At 36.3% G+C, this 19,838-nt stretch overlaps 1 protein-coding gene across 1 annotated transcript in view; it reads left to right on the top strand.

Annotated features, from left to right (window-relative positions):
- Positions 1–19,838, top strand: part of KCNH7 (potassium voltage-gated channel subfamily H member 7) — a 471,825-nt gene that overhangs the window by 433,104 nt on the left and 18,883 nt on the right. The window contains 4 exon segments of the mRNA XM_021702769.1: positions 11,660–11,746; positions 11,748–11,913; positions 15,394–15,599; positions 17,478–17,577. Coding sequence (XP_021558444.1) covers positions 11,660–11,746; positions 11,748–11,913; positions 15,394–15,599; positions 17,478–17,577 — 559 coding nt within the window.

Raw genomic sequence — 19,838 nt, 5'->3', positions numbered from 1 at the left:
ATCTCCTTCACTCACAGACTGTTTTGATACACCATAGTGAAAGGCAATGATGAGTTCTTTCAGTCAGCAACTCATATAAAAACAATCATTGTGACATTAAACCTCATTGGAAATGTAAAGCAAAATATACAAAATAGCATGGCTTGTCTTCACCATACTGTTTTTATCCCTCAACTTTTCCTAATGATCCTTTATATAGTCAGATTGATAAATAGAGTCAATGAAAAACCTTTGACTCGTTAGTCATAAAGCTTAATAAAATGATTAAAAATATGGTGCCCACATATTTGTTCCTCTAGTGGCAAGGATTCTGTTTCTAAGAATTCTTCAGAAAATAAAATCAGTTACATTGAAAGATATCAATAGCACAACAAAATTTTTACATGGGTGAGCCTGTATAATTTGCATTGATTATTTTTTGTTTGACCAGTAATATTTTAACAAAGAAGCATAGGTTCAAAATCAGCAGCCAATGTGCAAAATGCATTGAAAATATCGCCAAACTTTGAAAGACATGCTGCTTCTCTACACAGCCTAGCAAATAAATTCACACATTTCAAAATAGGGCATGGAGACTGGTAAAAACCTGCATTTAAATGATAATGATCCGTAGGACTGGTGACATCTTTTGGTTTTCTGTAAAGAAATACTTGCTTACCTTTAGGAGTTGAATTAAAATAGTCATCTACAATGTACTTTAAAAGATGTTTTCATAGACATGTTGATTAGTTAACAGGAACTGCCTGGTTCTACAGAAATTATGTAGGTAATAAAATTTTGCACTAGCAAGAAATCTACTAGCACACATACTTGCCCACTGTAGACAGTAGCTGAACAACAGGTGCTTAAGAAAGGACATGGCACATGTCCTTCCTATTTTTCACCAACCTATTCACTCTAAAGTCTCAAAAATACCACAGAGAACAATAAATGCCATCTGGAACCCCCCTGACGTGAACAATATCAAGCTTAAGACAAGCATCTGGTATTTTCGTGTCGCAAATGATATGTGCTCAGTCATGTTTCACAAATGATTATGGTCACTTCATCCTGGTCTCCAACCATTATCAAGAAGGACTTATTTACAGCTGGCACCATGCTGCATCTGTGCGAAGGGAGTTCTTAACAGTAGGATCTTATCTCTAGTGGGTCCTGAGCCAAGAGAAATGACAGCATGGCCTCAGGCTTTACACATGAAAAATGTGTAATGAGACAATGAACATACTACAGTTTCTCCATTCATTAATAATGTTCCTCTTCCAATAGTAGGATAGTGAAAATGGCATCTCAAATTATTTTTTAACTCTTTAAAATAATGGTACTATTCAAACAGGACTCTAGAGGGCATTTTCTCGTGCTGGAGAATGTGATGTGTTTTCAAGTACTTTCTTTGGCGTTGTAGAAACGCAGGAGTAATTCAAATTCAATTCAATTTTAAGAGCACTTAATATTCCACACGGGTTTAACCAAAAATAAAAATACAGAGAGTCATCAAAACTCAGTTTTAAAATACTCTTTGTAAATATGACTTTAAGTCACTTTTAATTCAGATATTAGAGTAACTCAGCATTTATCAAACTTAATGAAATCAAGCCATTCACAATTTCTCCCGAAATAAAAATCCAGTATTTTCTTTAATGGAAGAGTTACCTGAGATATTACAGGGGCCTGGATATTTATATCGAAATGGATATGTCGATATTCCACCCAATATGTCAGAGGTTTTGAAATCATTTTTTAAGAGTGAAAATAAGCAAAAGTAAGTTCATCCATGCAAATTGCTCTTACAGCCTTAAGAGGAATTTATGTATATCTTAATTGTTTTTCTTGGTTTAGACATTTTGCTACCCATGGGGATGAGTGTGAATGGAAAAAATAATCATTGCCTCTTTCGTAGCAGGTATTTCTAAAACAAAAAACAAAACAAAACAAAATTCTTCTTTTTTTGTTTGCATCTTGGGCTCCTGTTGGGCAGGTGGGCCACCCCCAGTAGACGTCTACACTCAATTTAGGAATGATAAGAATCTTTCTTATTCAGGGCCCAGTAACCCAGATGGTATGTTTTAATGCTCTGGAGCTATGTTAGTTCATTTTTTTCCACTCCACTGATAACTTTCTCAGATCAGAATGCTCTATAACACACACAGAACTGAAAGATACCAGTAGCTAGAACCATCTACCAGAGTGGGAAGATAAGTCAAAGACTCACTCCACATAAGTATAATTATTGTATTTGAATCATGGAGTTCCATTTCTAGCCCTCACTTGTTCTAACTGTGAATCACTATGTGCGGATGCCCAGAAATTGGGGCATTAGTTGTGTTTTCTAAGATGGGGGCTTTAGCCCAGAATCTAACTCTAATTTTGTCTGCTCTATCTATGACCAGTGCTTAATATTGAATAGCAGACACCAAGCAGTGAGGTCAGAGCATTATAATAAAGCAGATATGGTTAATCAGGATGTTTCCTCTATAAATTACCTATATATAGTAGCATTTTTGCATAGTTTTTGGTTACCTTTTTCTTATTTTATAAGAAATCTTCATGAATAACAGATACTAACGCTTTGTCATCTATATTGCAATTTGTTTCCAATATCTTGTCAATGTGTTGGTTTTGTTAAAAATATCTTTTGGATTTAAGTTTTTTTTTTTTTTTTTTTTTTTTAGTATGGTCCAGTTAGTCAACTTTTCTTATATAGTTCAGAGATCTTGTCCTGATTTTCAAAGGTCCTGCTAAACCTATGGATGATACAAGTAGTTTCCCGGATTTTCTTATAAATTCTGTTGTGTAATTAGAAAGAAAATTCTGTGTTCTGTTTGAAATTTAGTCTTGTAAATTATTTTCTTTACATGAATAGAAGTAGTACTGGTAGAATATAAATAAGTCATTCTTTTTCTGTTGATCTGAAATACCACCTTATTTATACATTAAATTGTCAGATATAATTGGTGTATATACCTTTACTGTCAAACGGTCTCTATTAGTTCATTCCTATGGCAATAGAATAATGATTTATACTTAGTGACTTTATACTATGCTTTAATATCTGACAAAGTAGGTCAACCCTAACTAATCTTGTCTTTCTTATTTCCCTAGCTACTTGAGATTACTTATTCTTCCAGATAAGATATATGACTATTTTTATTCAATTACAACAAACTCCATGTTGGCTTTTGAGATAACCCAAAGATTAGATTGTCAACTCTGGCTAACGAGAGTCAGAAATTGTAACCAACATAAAGATTTACCAACAATTTCAAGACTGTATGTAATCGTGGGGCATAAACAAAACATGGAGATCCTTCCTTATATTAGTATGTGTTCTGGCTCAGTGTAACATAGGAGGTCCTTAAACAGTGTATGTAATGACATAACACTTAAGCAAAATGAAACTCCTTTGATCATTAAACTTCTACACTTTATAGTCTGGAAGTTACATAGCCTACATGACATTTTCCAGGAAGTCATGTCCTATAATCCATTGGTGAAAGGTTTGTTTACCATAAGTAATTTAGATTACATACATCCTGCTAAAAACACTCCATAGATAAGAAGTACCCCACACCCTTAGTGTGTTTGCCAGGAGCAGGTCACCACTGTTTTGTCATTGGCTGGTCACCTTTCTTTCCAGGTGTTCCTCAGGAAAGCTAGAGAATATATTGTAAGTCTGTTGCTATCCCTTTCCTTCCTATGAATTTTACATTAATTTTTACATAACTTTGGAATTCAAATATTAAGTGCTCACCCATGCTGCACATTAAAATCATCTGAAATGTGTTAAACAAATTTCAGTTATATAATTCCTGATACAGTAATCACTTTCTCTAGAAAACAATTGGAATTGCTGTCTGGCCCCAACATTTCTGAGGAACATTTGTACCCTAACTGGTACAAAGTGAAAAGGACATTTATGCTACATTTCTATTCTTTGTTAGTTATTGATAAAACCAATAAATTAAATGAATGGGGAACATATTGGGAGCAACTTTAGAAACCAATCTAATGGACAGCTGTGGCAAGTCACAATAGTTGATAGAATCCTAGCCTAAGTTTGAAGTCTTTGTTCTTCCACAAATAAAATCCCTCATGCATTTATGTTTCAGCTTTCACATATAAAAATGGGATAATCACCACTCTCTATTCCTTATATAAAGTTGACAAGTCAATAAAAATATTTGATTCTAAAATATTATCACATGAGAGATGTTTCTGAAACATAAAACTAGATTTAAGTTCAAGAAGGCATATCAAGGGCACCTGGGTGGCTCAGTCGTTAAGCGTCTGCCTTCGGCTCAGGTCATGATCCCAGGGTCCTGGGATCGAGTCCCACATCGGGCACCCTCCTTGGCGGGAAACCTGCTCTCCCTCTCCCACTCCCACTGCTTGTGTTCCTGCTCTCGCTATCTCTGTCTCTGTCAAATAAATAAATAAAATCTTTAAAAAAAAAAAAAGCATATCAAGTACAAACTGGTACTTAAATCATTCTTTTCATTACCTGGAAGATTGCACCCCCTTTTCCTTTCTTTGTGAGCAAGTTCAGGTCATTTACAATCAATCCATTTGGGAAGAAGTATTTGCAAAGTATCCAATAGACCCCACTATAATTATACTCTGTTAATGTCTTCCATCACTCCCTCTCTCAAGTAGTGGGTTGAAGGGAAGGTCCTGAAATTGTTTCTCAATATCCAGATTCCACCTATTACCTTTAGAAACCCTAGTGGGTTCTATGGTTTCCCCTTGGGACCTTATACTATAAATCCTAATGCATCTTTTTAAGTCAGGCTCTTGCTGAATTAGCAGAACTCCAGAGGCTGGGTAACAAGGACGTGTATGTAAAAGCAATAAATCCTTTCTGCCTACTCATCATTACCCACACTCCAACTCATCCTTGGCCCTGACTTAATTGGGGTCACTTTAAAGTTTGAGTGTGCTTCTGAAAGCAAAGAAACATCTCACATATCATGCTGTGAACTAGTGGTGAGAGCTGCCAGAGAGGCAAGGAGAAGAAGCAGGAGGAAAGACTGTTTCATTTTTCAGGGAATATGTACTTGCACCAAAATCTGTTCAGGATTTATGACGTTGTTTTCCATGTCTGTGTGTGGCAAGTTTTTGTTCTGTTCATGATTTTCTTCTAAATGATGTAACCATGTGAAAAATGTTGAAAAGTTACACGTAGAAAATTAGTTAATTTTCTCAAGGCTCATCCTTTCTCAAGGCTCATCCAAGCCCCTCATCTGGGATTGCATAATACTTCACTCTGGCCAGATACGATGCCCTTCCTATACAATAAAATAATTCCTTATTCTCATTAGCCACGTGGAGATAAAATAAGAAAGCAGATAACAAAGCAGTTTGAGCTTCAGACTAGGGCTATGTATACTTGAATGTTTAAAACTGCTAAAAGAACCCACCTATCATGATTAGTGGTTAAACATGAAGTATTAAGCATGTATCCCCCAAGGAAACATGAAAAATGTGTGCCTCCCATTCCTTAACGATAAATCATAAGCATAGCAATAATATGATCTGGGATGACCTCAAAATTAGGGAATACATTAGCTTCTAGAAACAACAAAAAGCAAGGTTTGGTATCTTATAAGTGGCAAAGATTTACCAAATGCTGAATGCCCACATGGCAAACACTGATTCTATCAAAATCAGAAAATGCTATAAAATATTAAGGCTGTACCTTAGGGCAGAGACTTAAGATGTAATATAATACTTGCATCATCTATTTGATAATCACACTTGAGGTTTAGTGTTTCATAGGGAGTGTTAATTTATGTTTTGATTAATCCTAATTTGTCAAGATTTAAGTGTATTTAATGAGAGAATTTTCTCAGAAAATTTCCTAATGTCAATTATCATAGTTACCAAACTTGTTCATATGATTAATTTGCTGTTTAGGGGAATCATTTAACACACTCAGATTGTCTTCCTTATAGTGCCCTTTTCAGCCTGCCTTTAGGAATGTACCCCTCTGCAGCTACGCTAAGCGAAACAAATCACATTACAACATAAATCATCTTTCCAATATTATCTGGATAGGGGCCATCTATAAGAAAATACATTTTGATTCTTTCTAAAGCAAATAGAGCGTTTCCAAAACCATAGATGGCGTGTGGAGAGAGTTGTGGTAAAATTCCATTATTGATGCTCTTCTAACAGAAGCTAGAAAGTGTACTTACCATAAAAGAGCATTTTGCAATCCAAGCTAAGAGACAGCAAACATTGAGGCATGTGTCTTAAATGTGAGGAAGGAATAATGGAGTTTATTGTGAATATATTGTGAATATTTAATTTTATTTGAAAATCCTTATCTATCAGCATCCAGGTAAAAGTTGAATGAGGAAATAAATTTCTCTCTTGCAACTTTTGCCTTTCTTTAATCACATGGGGTGGTGCCAGCAGCATGAAGACTCATAGAATAAAAGGAAACTTTAAATTGTTGGGCAGGGAAGAGAGTCATGGTTTTAAGACTATAAATCACCTGCCCTACCCACAGGACACATAGTTACTGTTGGAAGACAAAATTGTATTGAAATTTGATTATAAATGAACTAATTCCAGAGCAAAATCCAATAAAAAGTGGACCCCACCTTGAAGGATGATATAATCGTTTCATATAAAAAACAAAAATAATAATAATCTTAATTAATATTCATTAAAATTCTTCTCAGACTCCACTGAGTGAAGCTCAGGACACATTTCTCTAATTGTAATCTGTCATGGGCTTTCACTGAAACCCCAATACATAAAATAGGTACCATAATTTTTTTATTGGCATAAGTATATAAGTTTAAGGATCTACTTATTAAAAAGTAAATGACACAAATGTCATTTTGATGAGCACACTCATATCAAATCAGAAATTGCAGGCTTGCATTAACCTCAGCCTCCATTCTTTTTTAAATTTTGTATTCCTTGCTCAGTATGAAGAAAATTTGAATTCACACTCTGCATAATTGCATATATTAACAATATTGTAGTATTTATTCCTCTACGTGTGTGCCAGTAGATACACATTTGAGGGAAGTTTAGTATAAAGTTAAATACTTCTGAATTAGTATCTGATCATGTCTGATAGATGCTTACTATGGGATAGTTAATTATTTCAACTTTTTTCTCTCTTTGTATGATCTCTTCAAGGAGTTTTTATTTAATAATGCTATCTTGTGTACTTGTTAGGTTATTCTTGTTTGAATGTCCTTAAACTTTGGGTCCTTTGGTACTAAGCTATGGGGTTGATTGCTTTTAGCAATCACAGAAAGCATTTCAAACTCACTTAAAAGACTAAATATCTCATTTGTCTTACATAAGTTGAGGATCCCAAAGAGTTTTATTCACATAGAGTCAAGTAAAGGAAAATTAACCTTACATTTATAAAATATTCAAGTGACCTTATACCATAATAAAGACATGGGATTTTTACCAGCCTTGAAAAAATTTTGTGGAACATCAGGAAGTTTTAAAAATCCCCCATAACTGCAAATATTAGAAAAGTTAAAATGAGCTTTTCATTCACCTTTAATTAACTGTATATTGAGGGTTCATTTGAACAGCCATTAGGATTATAAGTGTCCAAATGTGTACTATTAATGTCCATGCAAAACAAGGTGTGGAAAATTCTGATTAAATATATATATTTATATTTATTTTACCTGATTAAATATATATATATTTTTTTTAACTGGGCATTTAGAGAAAGGCTTAAGGGCCAGGTATATGTTCAGAACATATTTTTTTCATTGTTATGCTTCCATGCCAAGTATAGTGCTTGGTATAGAGTAGATATTTACTATGTATTTGCTAAAAGAATGAGAGCTACTTCTCCAAGCTGCAGGCCATGACCCCGATTCTGGGTGATGCTCCTGGGTCTTTGAAATCAAATCAACCCAATAAATAATGACTTCAGACACACAGTGAAAGGTGCTGTGTACCCTCAGAGCTTCAGAACTTGACAGACAAGAAGGCTGTGCAGAGAGTAGTGGAAATAATTACAACAATCAGTAAACCAGTTGTATCTTGGTTTGTACCTGTGTACTTGACACACTTACTCTTCACAACCAGATCTGCCAGGCCTGGTAAAATGCTAATATTTGACTGTTAAATGAGGAAGTTCCACGTCAGGTAGTTTAGCAGAGGAACCAAACCTGATGAAAAAAAGTACAATGAGTAGGAAGTAAGGAAGGCAACACAGCTGAGACCAACGGAAATGGGTGTCTTGGATGAATACTACTTCAACTTACCCCATTCTCCTCACTCTTTTCCATGTTCTTCTAGTCTATTTCTCTATAATCCCTCTCTTTTAACTCTGCTTTTAAAGTCCCTTTACTTAGGCATACCCCAGATTCCAAAGCTGCTAACTTACGTAGGACATTTAAACTTCTGGGCTAGTAAGAGATTCACTTACTAAATGTTAACTTCTATTGACTTTTACTTGAGTGATCTATGTAACTCACTTAAGAAAATTAAGAAAGTGAAGTTAGTGAAGGGCTAACACCACAGGATAAGTCTTTAATCCAGATAAGTCCTTCAAGCCAACATGTGTGTACCTTCTCCCTGGGCCAGCAAAGGCTTCTCCATGAAACTCTGTGGTATCTCCAACTTGAGGCCATTCTTTCCAATGGGTGTCACATCTGATAGGATAAATGCTGGGAGATGACACTTAAGGACATTTGAGAAGAGAATAATGTTGAAAAATTTTCCCTAGTACCCTTTATGGTTTTGTAAATGATTCTAAGAATATTGGCATTCCAAGAACATGTTTATTTTGATTTAGTAACTGCCTATTTCAAAAAGAATTTAAGACAACTCACAGTGAAAACTTAAGTGCAAGTAAGTCAAAACATTTAACACAAGTCAGAAACAGGAAACAAAATTTATCTTAAACTCTGTTGAGGCAATGGAACACAAAAGTTAGTGGTGAATTTTCTATTCACCAAAGAGATCAAGGAGAATACAATGGGTGTTGTATCTCTCAATTTCTAGCTAAAGAGAACTTACCAGTTCTTCAGGAACAATAAATATGTATGACCAAGTAAAGAAAAGAAAAAGTCAGAAGTAAACTATGTAACAGCTACAATGAATGGGATAATTTACATACATTATCACATTTAATTGTGGGCACAGCCCTGTGAAGTAGATATTATTAATTATTTTTACAATTGAAGAAACTGAATCTCAAGAAAATTTAATTGAATTAACCAAAGTCACAACTAGTAAGTGTCAGAACTAGAACTTCAGTTCATGCCTATCTGATTCCATAGCTCATCTAACATACTCAGAGAAATGAGTAACCCCTACCTCTATCTCATCTGTACCTTCCAATTCAAAACATGCATACACACCCTTGTGCACATGCATGCACACACACACATGCACAATTTTTCCTTTAATAAGCAGGCTATACTCAGAAAGTATAACAGAGGAACTTCAGGAAAATGCCAGAAATAGCAGCTACAAGCTCAATAATCTCGTTCCAATTATTATAGGGAAAGTGCAATTTCCCCATTTATGTGAAATATAAAATGCCTTTTTGTATATTTTTATAGCCAAATCTTAAGAAAAAAATAGACATGTCTAACTTGTTACTTGGTGTGATGCTCTTTACATTTTTATCTGTATGGGGACATCTGAGAATTATGCTGAGACCACACAACAGTGGGCTTCAGGGAGGAAAAGTAAATCATATGCAGGAAGACCAGTAAGCTGGGGGTTTTCCTACTATAGCACCCCCAAATAAAGTGACCCCATTTCAGAAAACAGTGTGCAAACCTTGCTTAACTCCAGCCTAGCATCTCTTGCCAAAGAATCCCATGTGATAGTTTAGACCAGTAGAAAGGGTCAGCGACCTACCAGAGGGCTGGCTCTATGGGAGGAGCTGAGTTGTTTATGACTGACAGAGTGGGGAAAGAGCCCTTAGCCCTCAAAAGCAGAAATGGGCAAAGACTAGGCAAGTTATCCTTTTGGCAAGGCCTTCAGTCCAAGCAGGAAATCTGGTAGGAGTCCAGTCACGTAGACAAAGTCTGAAAGATAGAGTTAAAGACAGAAGTTTCAGAAGAAGAGGAAGGCTCATTTCTTTTGGGTCTGAGCCAGGTAATATAGAAACTTCAGGATAGATGTCGGAGTTCCTACAGCTGTGTGGAGCTGGGTAAGTGGTGTCTAGAAATTGGCACGCTATTTACTGGTAACTTACAACAAATTTTAAAATCAAAAAAGCTCTTATTCTCTGGCAAAGAAACACAGATAGATGAAGTGACTTGCGCAAGTGTCAACCTGTGGCAAATTCACAACCAGAACCTGTATTCTGTGGGTTTTCTTCTAAAACGCCCTTGACCCATTTCTGTGGGTGACTCTGCAATGAAGGAAACAAGCTTGGAGGTGGTGGCTGTCATGTTTTCGGTCTCTCATTGATCCGTTTGTATGATACCACGCCCATCTGACCGGCTGCATCACACAGGGGTCCTACAGAAGCAGTACGCCTTGGCTGCTTTAACATTTCAAATAGACATAAGTGTAAATTAACTCAAATGTGGTCTAATTTGAAGTTCCTCCATGAACCATGTACATTTCAATTATCTGGACAAAAAATTCATGATGACTTTTAGCTATATTGAATAGCAACAGCAAGGTTGACCCAAAATTTAGGAAATCCTAAAATTACATTATTAAACACTATGTAATGCCCCTCCCCTCTACTTCAAAGCACATTTAAATGGATTTATTTTTACTGACAGAGGAAAGTCAACATGAGAATTAAAATCTACATATGACACCCAAAGAAACTAAGACACACACAGAGAAGCAGGAGTTGAGTGTCTTTGGCCCATTGTATACTGGGAATTTTATAAAATAATATAGAATTGTATTCAGTTTAAATTGAGTGGCACTTGTCACAAGCTATTATTTAATCTCTTCTATCAGATTTAAATCAGTCGCTGAATAGGTTGTCAAAACCGTAGTGCTATTAGAAGTTTAAGTTTGCATTGTAAACTTTGGCACAATTTCCATTTCTGAAAACATAGCTATACTTTTTAATTATGTTTGCTGTTCTCCTTCCCTTTCTCTATTTTCAGTGCTTATCCAAATATTTAGTATTAATAGTGTGCATATGAAACATAAATATTCCACGTACCGTTCGCGAAGAGCACCCTCTGGTCTATGACATTTACAAATACCATGGCTATTTCACGATCATTATTTTTACTAATTCCAATTAAGAAGTATACCAGAGACAGCACTCCAAATTGACTTGAGATTCCTTCAAAAGGTTGTCTTTCTAGCTGTACCACCTTTCATTAGTTATGTCTTACTAATTGTCACATTTGCATTCTATATGTGCACAGTATGATGCTACCTCACATAATGCAGGGAATGAAAAGCAGTGTGAAATATAGGCATTACATTTTAATGAGACAGCATTTGTGTTGAGTCTGAATGCCTGCAGTTAATTCAGAGAACAAGCATTTGAGTTAAAATTCTGACACATTTCGCAAACCAAGTATTCATTGAGGTAGGCGAGGTAGAAAAATTGTAAGAACTCGTGTGACAGTAACTACACCCGCAGTTCTGTGAGCAAGAAATAGACTTTATTTCTCAGGTGGAGGTACCCTGTGCACTGGTAGTATGAAACTCTTTTATTTTTTTTCCTCAGGTCCTAAAGGGTTTCCCAGAATGTTTACAAGCTGACATTTGTCTACATCTCAACCAGACTTTGCTGCAAAACTGCAAAGCCTTTCGGGGGGGCAAGTAAAGGTTGCCTTAGAGCTTTGGCAATGAAATTCAAGACGACCCATGCACCTCCAGGAGACACCCTGGTTCACTGTGGGGATGTCCTCACTGCACTTTATTTCTTATCCAGAGGATCCATTGAAATCCTCAAAGATGACATTGTGGTAGCTATTCTGGGTGAGTGTTTCAGAACTTGATGGTGACAAATTCAGGTATTAGCTGGCACGATGCGTAGTTTAAAACAATAGAAAACAGGACCGATCCATTTATTTGTGAGTACAAGACTGATAGGTCATTTTATTTTATCTTTTTATTATGTTATGTTAATCATCATACATTACATCATTAGTTTTTGATGTAGTGTTCCATGATTCATTGTTTGCCTGTAACACCCACTGCTCCATGCAGAACGTGCCCTCTTTAATACCCATCACCAGGCTAACCCATCCTCTCACCCCCCTCCCCTCTAGAACCCTCAGTTTGTTTTTCAGAGTCCATAGTCTCTAATGGTTCATCTCCCCCTCCGATTTCCCCCCCTTCATTCTTCCCTTCCTGCTATCTTCTTCTTCTTTTTTTTTTTTTAACATATAATGTACTATTTGTTTCAGAGGTGCTGATAGGTCATTTTAAAGCTTTATTTAAAATTTAATCCAAATCAAATTGACCTTGCAGACAGTGTGTTTTCATGACAGTCTCACTTTTTCTCTGATGTGTAAACACTTCCATGACTCTCTTCAGTTCTTGGCAGCTACTTAAGCGTTTGAGGCCAAATATATGAAAACAGTCAGCATTTTGCTTTTCATGTTGGAGAACCTTGGATTCATGCTGGATCCCTTAACACCTTAAATAAAATGTATACATTGTAAGATACTTGCTAGCATGCGCCAGTGCCCTGTCGTGAACTGTGTTTATGTGTTGATAAATTTCATCTATTCGCTCTGCACTTTTACCTGCTGTGTCCTATCAAATGGAATTATATGAGTCTTTACCTAAGTCATATAAAGAGCTATGAACTTACAGAGATAAAGGTGGTGAGGAGATTAAAATTACTAGTAAATTAAACTGGTTTGGGTGCAAAAGAAAGTCCATCTATCCAATTTGTCTGTTCAAAACCAAATTTAGTCAGTGTGAACTTGTAGGATTTCTTTGGAATATTAGAACAGTGGGAAAGAGGAAAGAAGCAGAGAGAAAGGAGACCAGTTTTTCTCCCCTACCATCTCGCGGGGAGGTTTAAGCCTCAATCTCCCCAAGGGAACACCCACACCCAATATTTGTGAACATAGGCACTTCTTTGTTTTCCTGCGGATTAAACCCAGGTCCATTTAAATAATGAGCACGTAACTCAACAATTTCCTCTCACTAGATTCTTGACGTTAACATCCAAAAAAGGACAAGGATGTTGTCTGTTTTCTTTGCTGCCGTGTAAAACCAGAGTATGGCCTAGCACGGGATGAAGAAGTTTGAGTAATTCCTATATATTTTGATAATTTTGTTATAGTGACAGCTTTCTTTAAACCCCAAATTGACAAGATGCACAATTTGGTTTACGATTCAATAATCAGGCAAAGAATAAAAACATAAATCAGGTAGCAGCTATATAATAAACTTGGACTTTCACCAAGTTTGGCCTCAACAGTTTGCTCTGTATGTTGCCAGGGAAGAAGCATGCTTCATTGCATTCCTGATCTTAGAATCAGCCTGCCCCAGCTTCTACAGGGAGGTAACAAGCCCTCTCGCCTTATAAAAAATTAATTTTAGAGTGTAGTTAAGCAGTACACACTGGCTGGCTTAGTTTTTGCTCATTTACAGTGGTGTAAACTAATTAAAATGCAAAGCTCATGCTGAATTTAGTTGAGAGCTTTTCTTTGATAATATCTATACTGAAGTATTAAAACTATAAAGAATTTCAAGATTCTTTTTTTTCTGTCCCCATTTCCATGTAAATCTGCACCTAAAATCCTCACAAATTATGATTATTCATTCCATGTTTGAAGCGAGGTATTTATTTAAAACAAAGTTAATGTATTCTCTCCCATATCAATTTCTGTCATAGAGATATGATCTCTGATTTCTCCCCATTAAATTCACATTTAAAATAAGAACATTACAGATATTTTTGACCAATTGGAATTTTATTGTTTAAAAGTCTTTGATAGTTTCCATAGTCAGGTATATATAAACTTGTCTATCAAAAACTAACTTAACGAATCCAGAAAGTTATTTTCTAAATCTGAAAAGAAGCTTCATGATATATGTAAGAAAGTACCATTTTACACTACCATTGATGATCTTTAAAAGTTATACGATCAATAATTTATCAGTTATTATTAAGCACGTATTCCATAATTTTTAAGTGCCTTGACATTCAGAGACAGAAAAATCTAAGTGGCTATGACATTCAGGTAAAACATGGGGAGGAGATTAAGCCTACCAAGTGTGAAAAGATTTTGACTGGAGTCAGAATGCAAGGGATTTAATCATGGCTACTCTCTCCCTCCCTTCACCCAACTAAGTAGGTGACCTTGACCTAATCAGTTTACCTCTTTAATCTTCTTTCATAGTCAAAATATTTAGATAATAAGTAGTAATTTCTTTATGAGGTTATTTTAGGGATTAAATGAGATAATTCACCTAAGCGTTTGACACAGTGCCTGGCACCTACTTAAATCTCAGTAAGCATTTGTTGTTGCTGTCATCATCCTCAGTATTGAACAAAGCCTGGAAAAGCAGGTGGCCTGTGGCTAGGCAGAAGGGATGAGGAGGACCCCTCAGAAGCCAGATACTGAAATAATCCCAGGTTTGGCAAGAAAGCAAGAAGGACACACTTTTAGAATAAAGGCCATTTGGTAAAAAGGCAAGACTATAAATAAAACTAGATTTATTAAACAATTGGAAAATTCATCAAGGGCAAATCCAAAAGTCGTTACTAAAAGAAGCAAGGTATGTTCAAATTATACCTCTAGTCCTCTTAGTGTTGAAAGCGTTCCACTATACCCCTGTGCCTGGCATCACCCACCCCCTCCCCGAGACCATCCTGAGATAGAAAGTTTGTGAATCTGACTCACTGCCACCTTTTTCATATTCCTGGATTGACAAAATTAGACCACACCCACTATATGGCAAGACCCTTTGCTAGCCATATAGGGCAGAGTAGACTAAAGTCATGTTTGCTGCATTTCTAGAGACCTAGCCAAAGCATCAAAACAGGGAAATAATAGGAATTATACCAGGACCAGTATGTTAAGAGGTAAAATTCCACTCAGCAAACAAACATGACTGAAGCAGTCAGTAGAAGGTACTGGAATTTTGCTGCCCAAGTGTCTGTTGGTCATGGGATCTTCCATTTGAAGTCTTTGGTCCAAGGACTGGTCAGTGGTTCCCTTGTACTTTTAGGAAGAAAACATTAGGGGCGCCTGGGTGGCTCAGTCGTTTAAGTGTCTGCCTTCGGCTCAGGTCATGATCCCAGCGTCCTGGGATCGAGCCCCGCACCAGGCTCCCTGCTCCACGGGAACCCAGCTTCTCCCTCTCCCACTCCCCCTACTTGTGTTCCCTCTCTCTCTGTGTCTCTCTCTGTCAAATAAATAAATAAAATCTTTAAAACAGAAAGAAAGAAAACATTAAGTTCAGACTCCTTTTACCTCTCTTTTTTTTTTTTAGGAAAAAACGATATATTTGGAGAAATGGTTCATCTTTATGCTAAACCTGGAAAGTCTAATGCAGATGTGAGAGCTCTCACATACTGTGACTTGCATAAGATCCAGAGAGAAGACTTGTTAGAAGTTTTGGATATGTATCCCGAGTTTTCCGATCACTTTCTCACAAACCTAGAGTTGACTTTCAACCTAAGACATGAGACTGCAAAGGTATATGTTAATGGTTTGCTTATTTTTGTACTTATGACATTTTATTTTATTCTTGGATTGCCAAAATACTTCTGAAAGATCAAGCCAAACAGAGCAAAACTTTACCGATTCTGAATATTTGGAAGGAAAAGCCAACTTCATGTTGGAATTGCTAAGTTAGAGGGAAGGAATTCAGTCTAATTACTTTCAAATATACTGAATAACTTTAAGGAGGTCAATTAAATTTGACCTTTCAGGAACTCTTAGGTGACACACTGCATTTAAAATAGCCTTGGTTTATACTGAGTGTACCAGTTCTTTGTAAGAAATGGGTGATTCTAGGCTGTTGAAAGTCAACTAGAAGAGCTTATTTTACACAGGGGTTAAAATGTTCTCCCAGCTATTATTTATACCACAAACTGGTTAGCAAGGACTTTTCAATAATAATGAAAAAAATTAAACTCATTCAAGCTTAGGTCCGCATTTCACACAATTTCCAAATCACAGAAGTATAAATTAATCAGGCTTCAACCTGAGTCAAAATTAGTGTAGCCCTTGCATCCCTCACTCTCTTCTACTATAAAAATGTGTCTTTATGACCTATCACTATTCTAAGAATACAGAATTGCAGCCTATAATTTACTGCTAGTTTATTCCTCCCCCTTTTCTCCCCAAACCCCATTATCCCAGCTCTGATTCTAAATAGCTTTTTGCCAGAAACCAAATGTTGGGCCTTTGACACTTCCAAGTTTTCTTTTTTAATGCTAACTAATATGCTCTCTGGGAGAAAAAATCCTCAAGTCAATAGTTAGGTAAAAGGTAGTAGATTTAATTCTCCCAGAGTTACAGTCATTCCCAGCTACTGTGACTGAAGAGGTCTAACAAATACCACCTTCATCCACGTCATACATGTGAGAGGATGAAGCACTCAGGCTGCAACAAGGGTCCTCCCTCCAAAACACTCTGTTCAGGACTGAAAGAGGATAAACTTGTGGGGTCACCAGGGTCCCATTTAATAACCTGAAGCATCAGGTTATTAAATTATCAGCTCAGATAATTGCTTCTCTTCAAAACACTGAGAAGTTTAAAAATATCTAGATGATAAGAGGTTCAAGTTATCAAAATCATGTTTTTTTATGAATTCAATACCTTATTAAAATCTCATTTTCATGTCACCAACCTCATTCCGATTTTGCCTTGAAAAACCAGATAACTTCTTTACATAAAAAGTTTAGACAGCGACCAAATAAAACAGGAGCTTCCATTGGTTTTATTTATTTCAGAGCTTCCATTTTTATTACAGAATGATAATATTTTCCAGAGGGTCTCTCTCTGTCAAATAAATAAATATTTCCAGAGGGGAAAGAAGGAGGAACTGGAATACAACAATAGGTCAAAATAATAAAATGCCTAAAGCATAGTGTTCATTGAATTTAACCTTATATTTATTGTTGTGAAATTTGACTTTGCAATCATTACCATGTATTTAAACAGCACAGCTAGTTATAATTAACTTTTACTTTTTTCTCTGTAGTAATACAGATTCTGCAATTTTTTAATTATTATTTTTATTTTAACTTTACCTAGTTACATAAAATACATTCTACACGAAAGAATATGTTGTCTCTAAATGTTGACAACATTATCCCCAAACACTTCTGACAAATAACTTCTACAACTATGATTTCCTCATCAGATGGTGAAACTACTAGAATTATTCTATCAGTCCATTTTATAATTTAGAGACAACCAGGAAGCCAAGTATTGTAGCTGTTTGCTTGCAATCTAATAATTAAGTCTCAAGTGGTTGAAATGATATGAAATTGTAAAGAATTTACTGACAATATGTTATGTTCAAATTGAATAATCTTCCATTTTATCTTCATGTCCATTAAAAAGGCTGATCTCTTACTACGATCACAGTCCGTGAATGATTCTGAAGGAGACAACTGTAAACTACGAAGAAGGAAATTCTCATTTGATAGTGAGGGAGACAAAGGTAATTCATTTTATTTCTAAAGTTTAAATGTACAGCATGTGGTTATTAGCCCTTCTTACTAAATGCTCATTTACTACTGATTTCAAGGGTGTTTCATTCAGATTTTAGAAAGGCAAATCTTTTGCTTTTTTCAGGAGCTAATGATAGGGTTACTGTTTGATAGCTCTCAAAGATGTCATTCAGCAAAGCCATCTGAGATCTACAGAGACATCACAGATAGAGATATAGAGTAGGTTGGTTAAAAAAAGAAAAAGAGGGGGGGAAAGGAGGCCAATTAATAGCCATTGAATAGTACACTCTGAGTCCTGAACAGAGTGTTCTGGAGGGAGGACCCTTGTTGCAGCCTGAGTGCTTCATCCTCTCACATGTATGATGTGGATGAAGGTGGTATTTGTTAGACCTCTTCATCCTCACACTCTCTGATGGACTTGCCACTCCTTGTCCTCTTTGGGTTTTTCTGCCCCTCTAACTATTCTTTATGTTTTACTCATGTATTCAATGAATATTTAACATTTCACATTTTTAAAGAACTACTCAATTTCTGAAAAACTAATTGTTTAAAACAGCCCCTAGCTTCCCTAGGAAGGGATGGCACACCCTTTGTAATTTTGAATAAAAATAGCGGATGTGTACTAGAATAACCTCATACCTCAATGGAAACCCAGATGAAGGTACATTTAATTATGCTTGGGCAGACGAGAGAAGGTTTTCCTGAAGAAGTCTCCATTCTTGCCCCAGGCTGATCCGAAAAGCGTCCTAGTCTAAAATTTGGCTCTCAGCAGAACAAGTCCCCTTGTTTTCTTGAATACTCTTCTCTTGGCATCTGTGATACTGCACTCTTCCAATTTTCCTTCTAGTGCTCAGTAATTCCCTGAAGAGAATTACAGGATCATTATCTTCTAAACTAGTTATTAGTTATTAGAATTTCTCAAGGTGTGGCCCTAGGCCTCTTCTCTTCTCATTCTATACGAACATTTTCCTGGGTGATCTCATTTATATTAATTATATTCTCACATAAGAGACGTGAATATTTACATTTTAATCCCAGACCATCTGAGCTCCAATCTCATATATCCAACTGCCTATTAAACCATCAACTTGAAATCTCAAAGGCAGCTCAAAATCAAAATTTCCTAAATTGAACTCATGATGTTCCTCCGGAAACCAGTCTCTTCATCAGTTGCCATGTCTCTAAATGGAACCACCACCCAATCAATTGCACAAGATATCTAGATAGATATCTATCTAGGAGGTGACCTTCTCTCAACTTATCCATCAACTCTGGCAACAGGTCTTGTTATTGCTGCTCCAGTACATCTTCATTTAGTCTCCAAACCAGGTCCCTTCTGGTTCACTTTTCTCCATCTTCTTAGCCACAATTCTGGGCCAAGCTACCCTAATCTGTCACCTGGAATACTGAAAGAGCATTTCAACTCACCTCCCCACATCCAACCTGCCCCTCTCTCATCTATTCCCTACACTGGACCACTGGTGATCTTTTTTTTTTTTTTTTCTAAATGCAGTTATGTTTATGTCATGCACATATTTAAAGGACTTCCCCTCTAAGGACTTCCCCTTTCCTCAACAACCCTAACCTGTCCTTCTCGAAGCAGCTCCTCTGTTTTGCAGCACTAATTCCAGTTGTACTTCTGTGTCTATTTGCATCATTATTTAATCAATGTTGTTTGCCCCTAGACTCTAAACACCATTGAGATGGGAAATATTTAGTCACCTGTAACTTCAGTGCTTGTCTCATAGCAAGTATTCAGCAAATATTTGTTGAAAAAGTAAATCAATTAATGAAATAGAATTTGAGCATCTTCCTTTTGATTCTCTTCCTCCTTTTGCCTTCTTCATCCAAGTTCTCTCCTTGGCCCCTTTCACTCTGAATTCTCTCCCTAGGGCAGCTCATCTACTAGCTTCAGCTTACTCTACACTTCAAGTAAGCTAAACTGCCCTCTATTCCATGTAAATCATTTCTGTATTTTTGCTTATATCATTCCTTTAATCAGAATTTACCTCCCTATCGTCAAATACAGGCACATGCAACCACACCACACCACTTTTTCATCAACCAAAATTACCTTTTTCTTGTCATGGTTAATCTCCAGTGATATATTCAACATAAACTCTTTTTTTAAGAAGTAATTGGGTTTGGAAGCAATTCATGAATTGGGAAGCGTCTTATCTAGCAAGTAGAGAGATGCTCCTCAATATGAACTCTTTTCTTGATTTCCCCAAATATATAGATTTTCTTTCTT

This window comes from Neomonachus schauinslandi, chromosome 3 (genome assembly GCF_002201575.2).
Source record: "Neomonachus schauinslandi chromosome 3, ASM220157v2, whole genome shotgun sequence".
NCBI lineage: Eukaryota > Metazoa > Chordata > Mammalia > Carnivora > Phocidae > Neomonachus > Neomonachus schauinslandi.
This window is presented reverse-complemented; position numbering and strand designations above follow the sequence as displayed.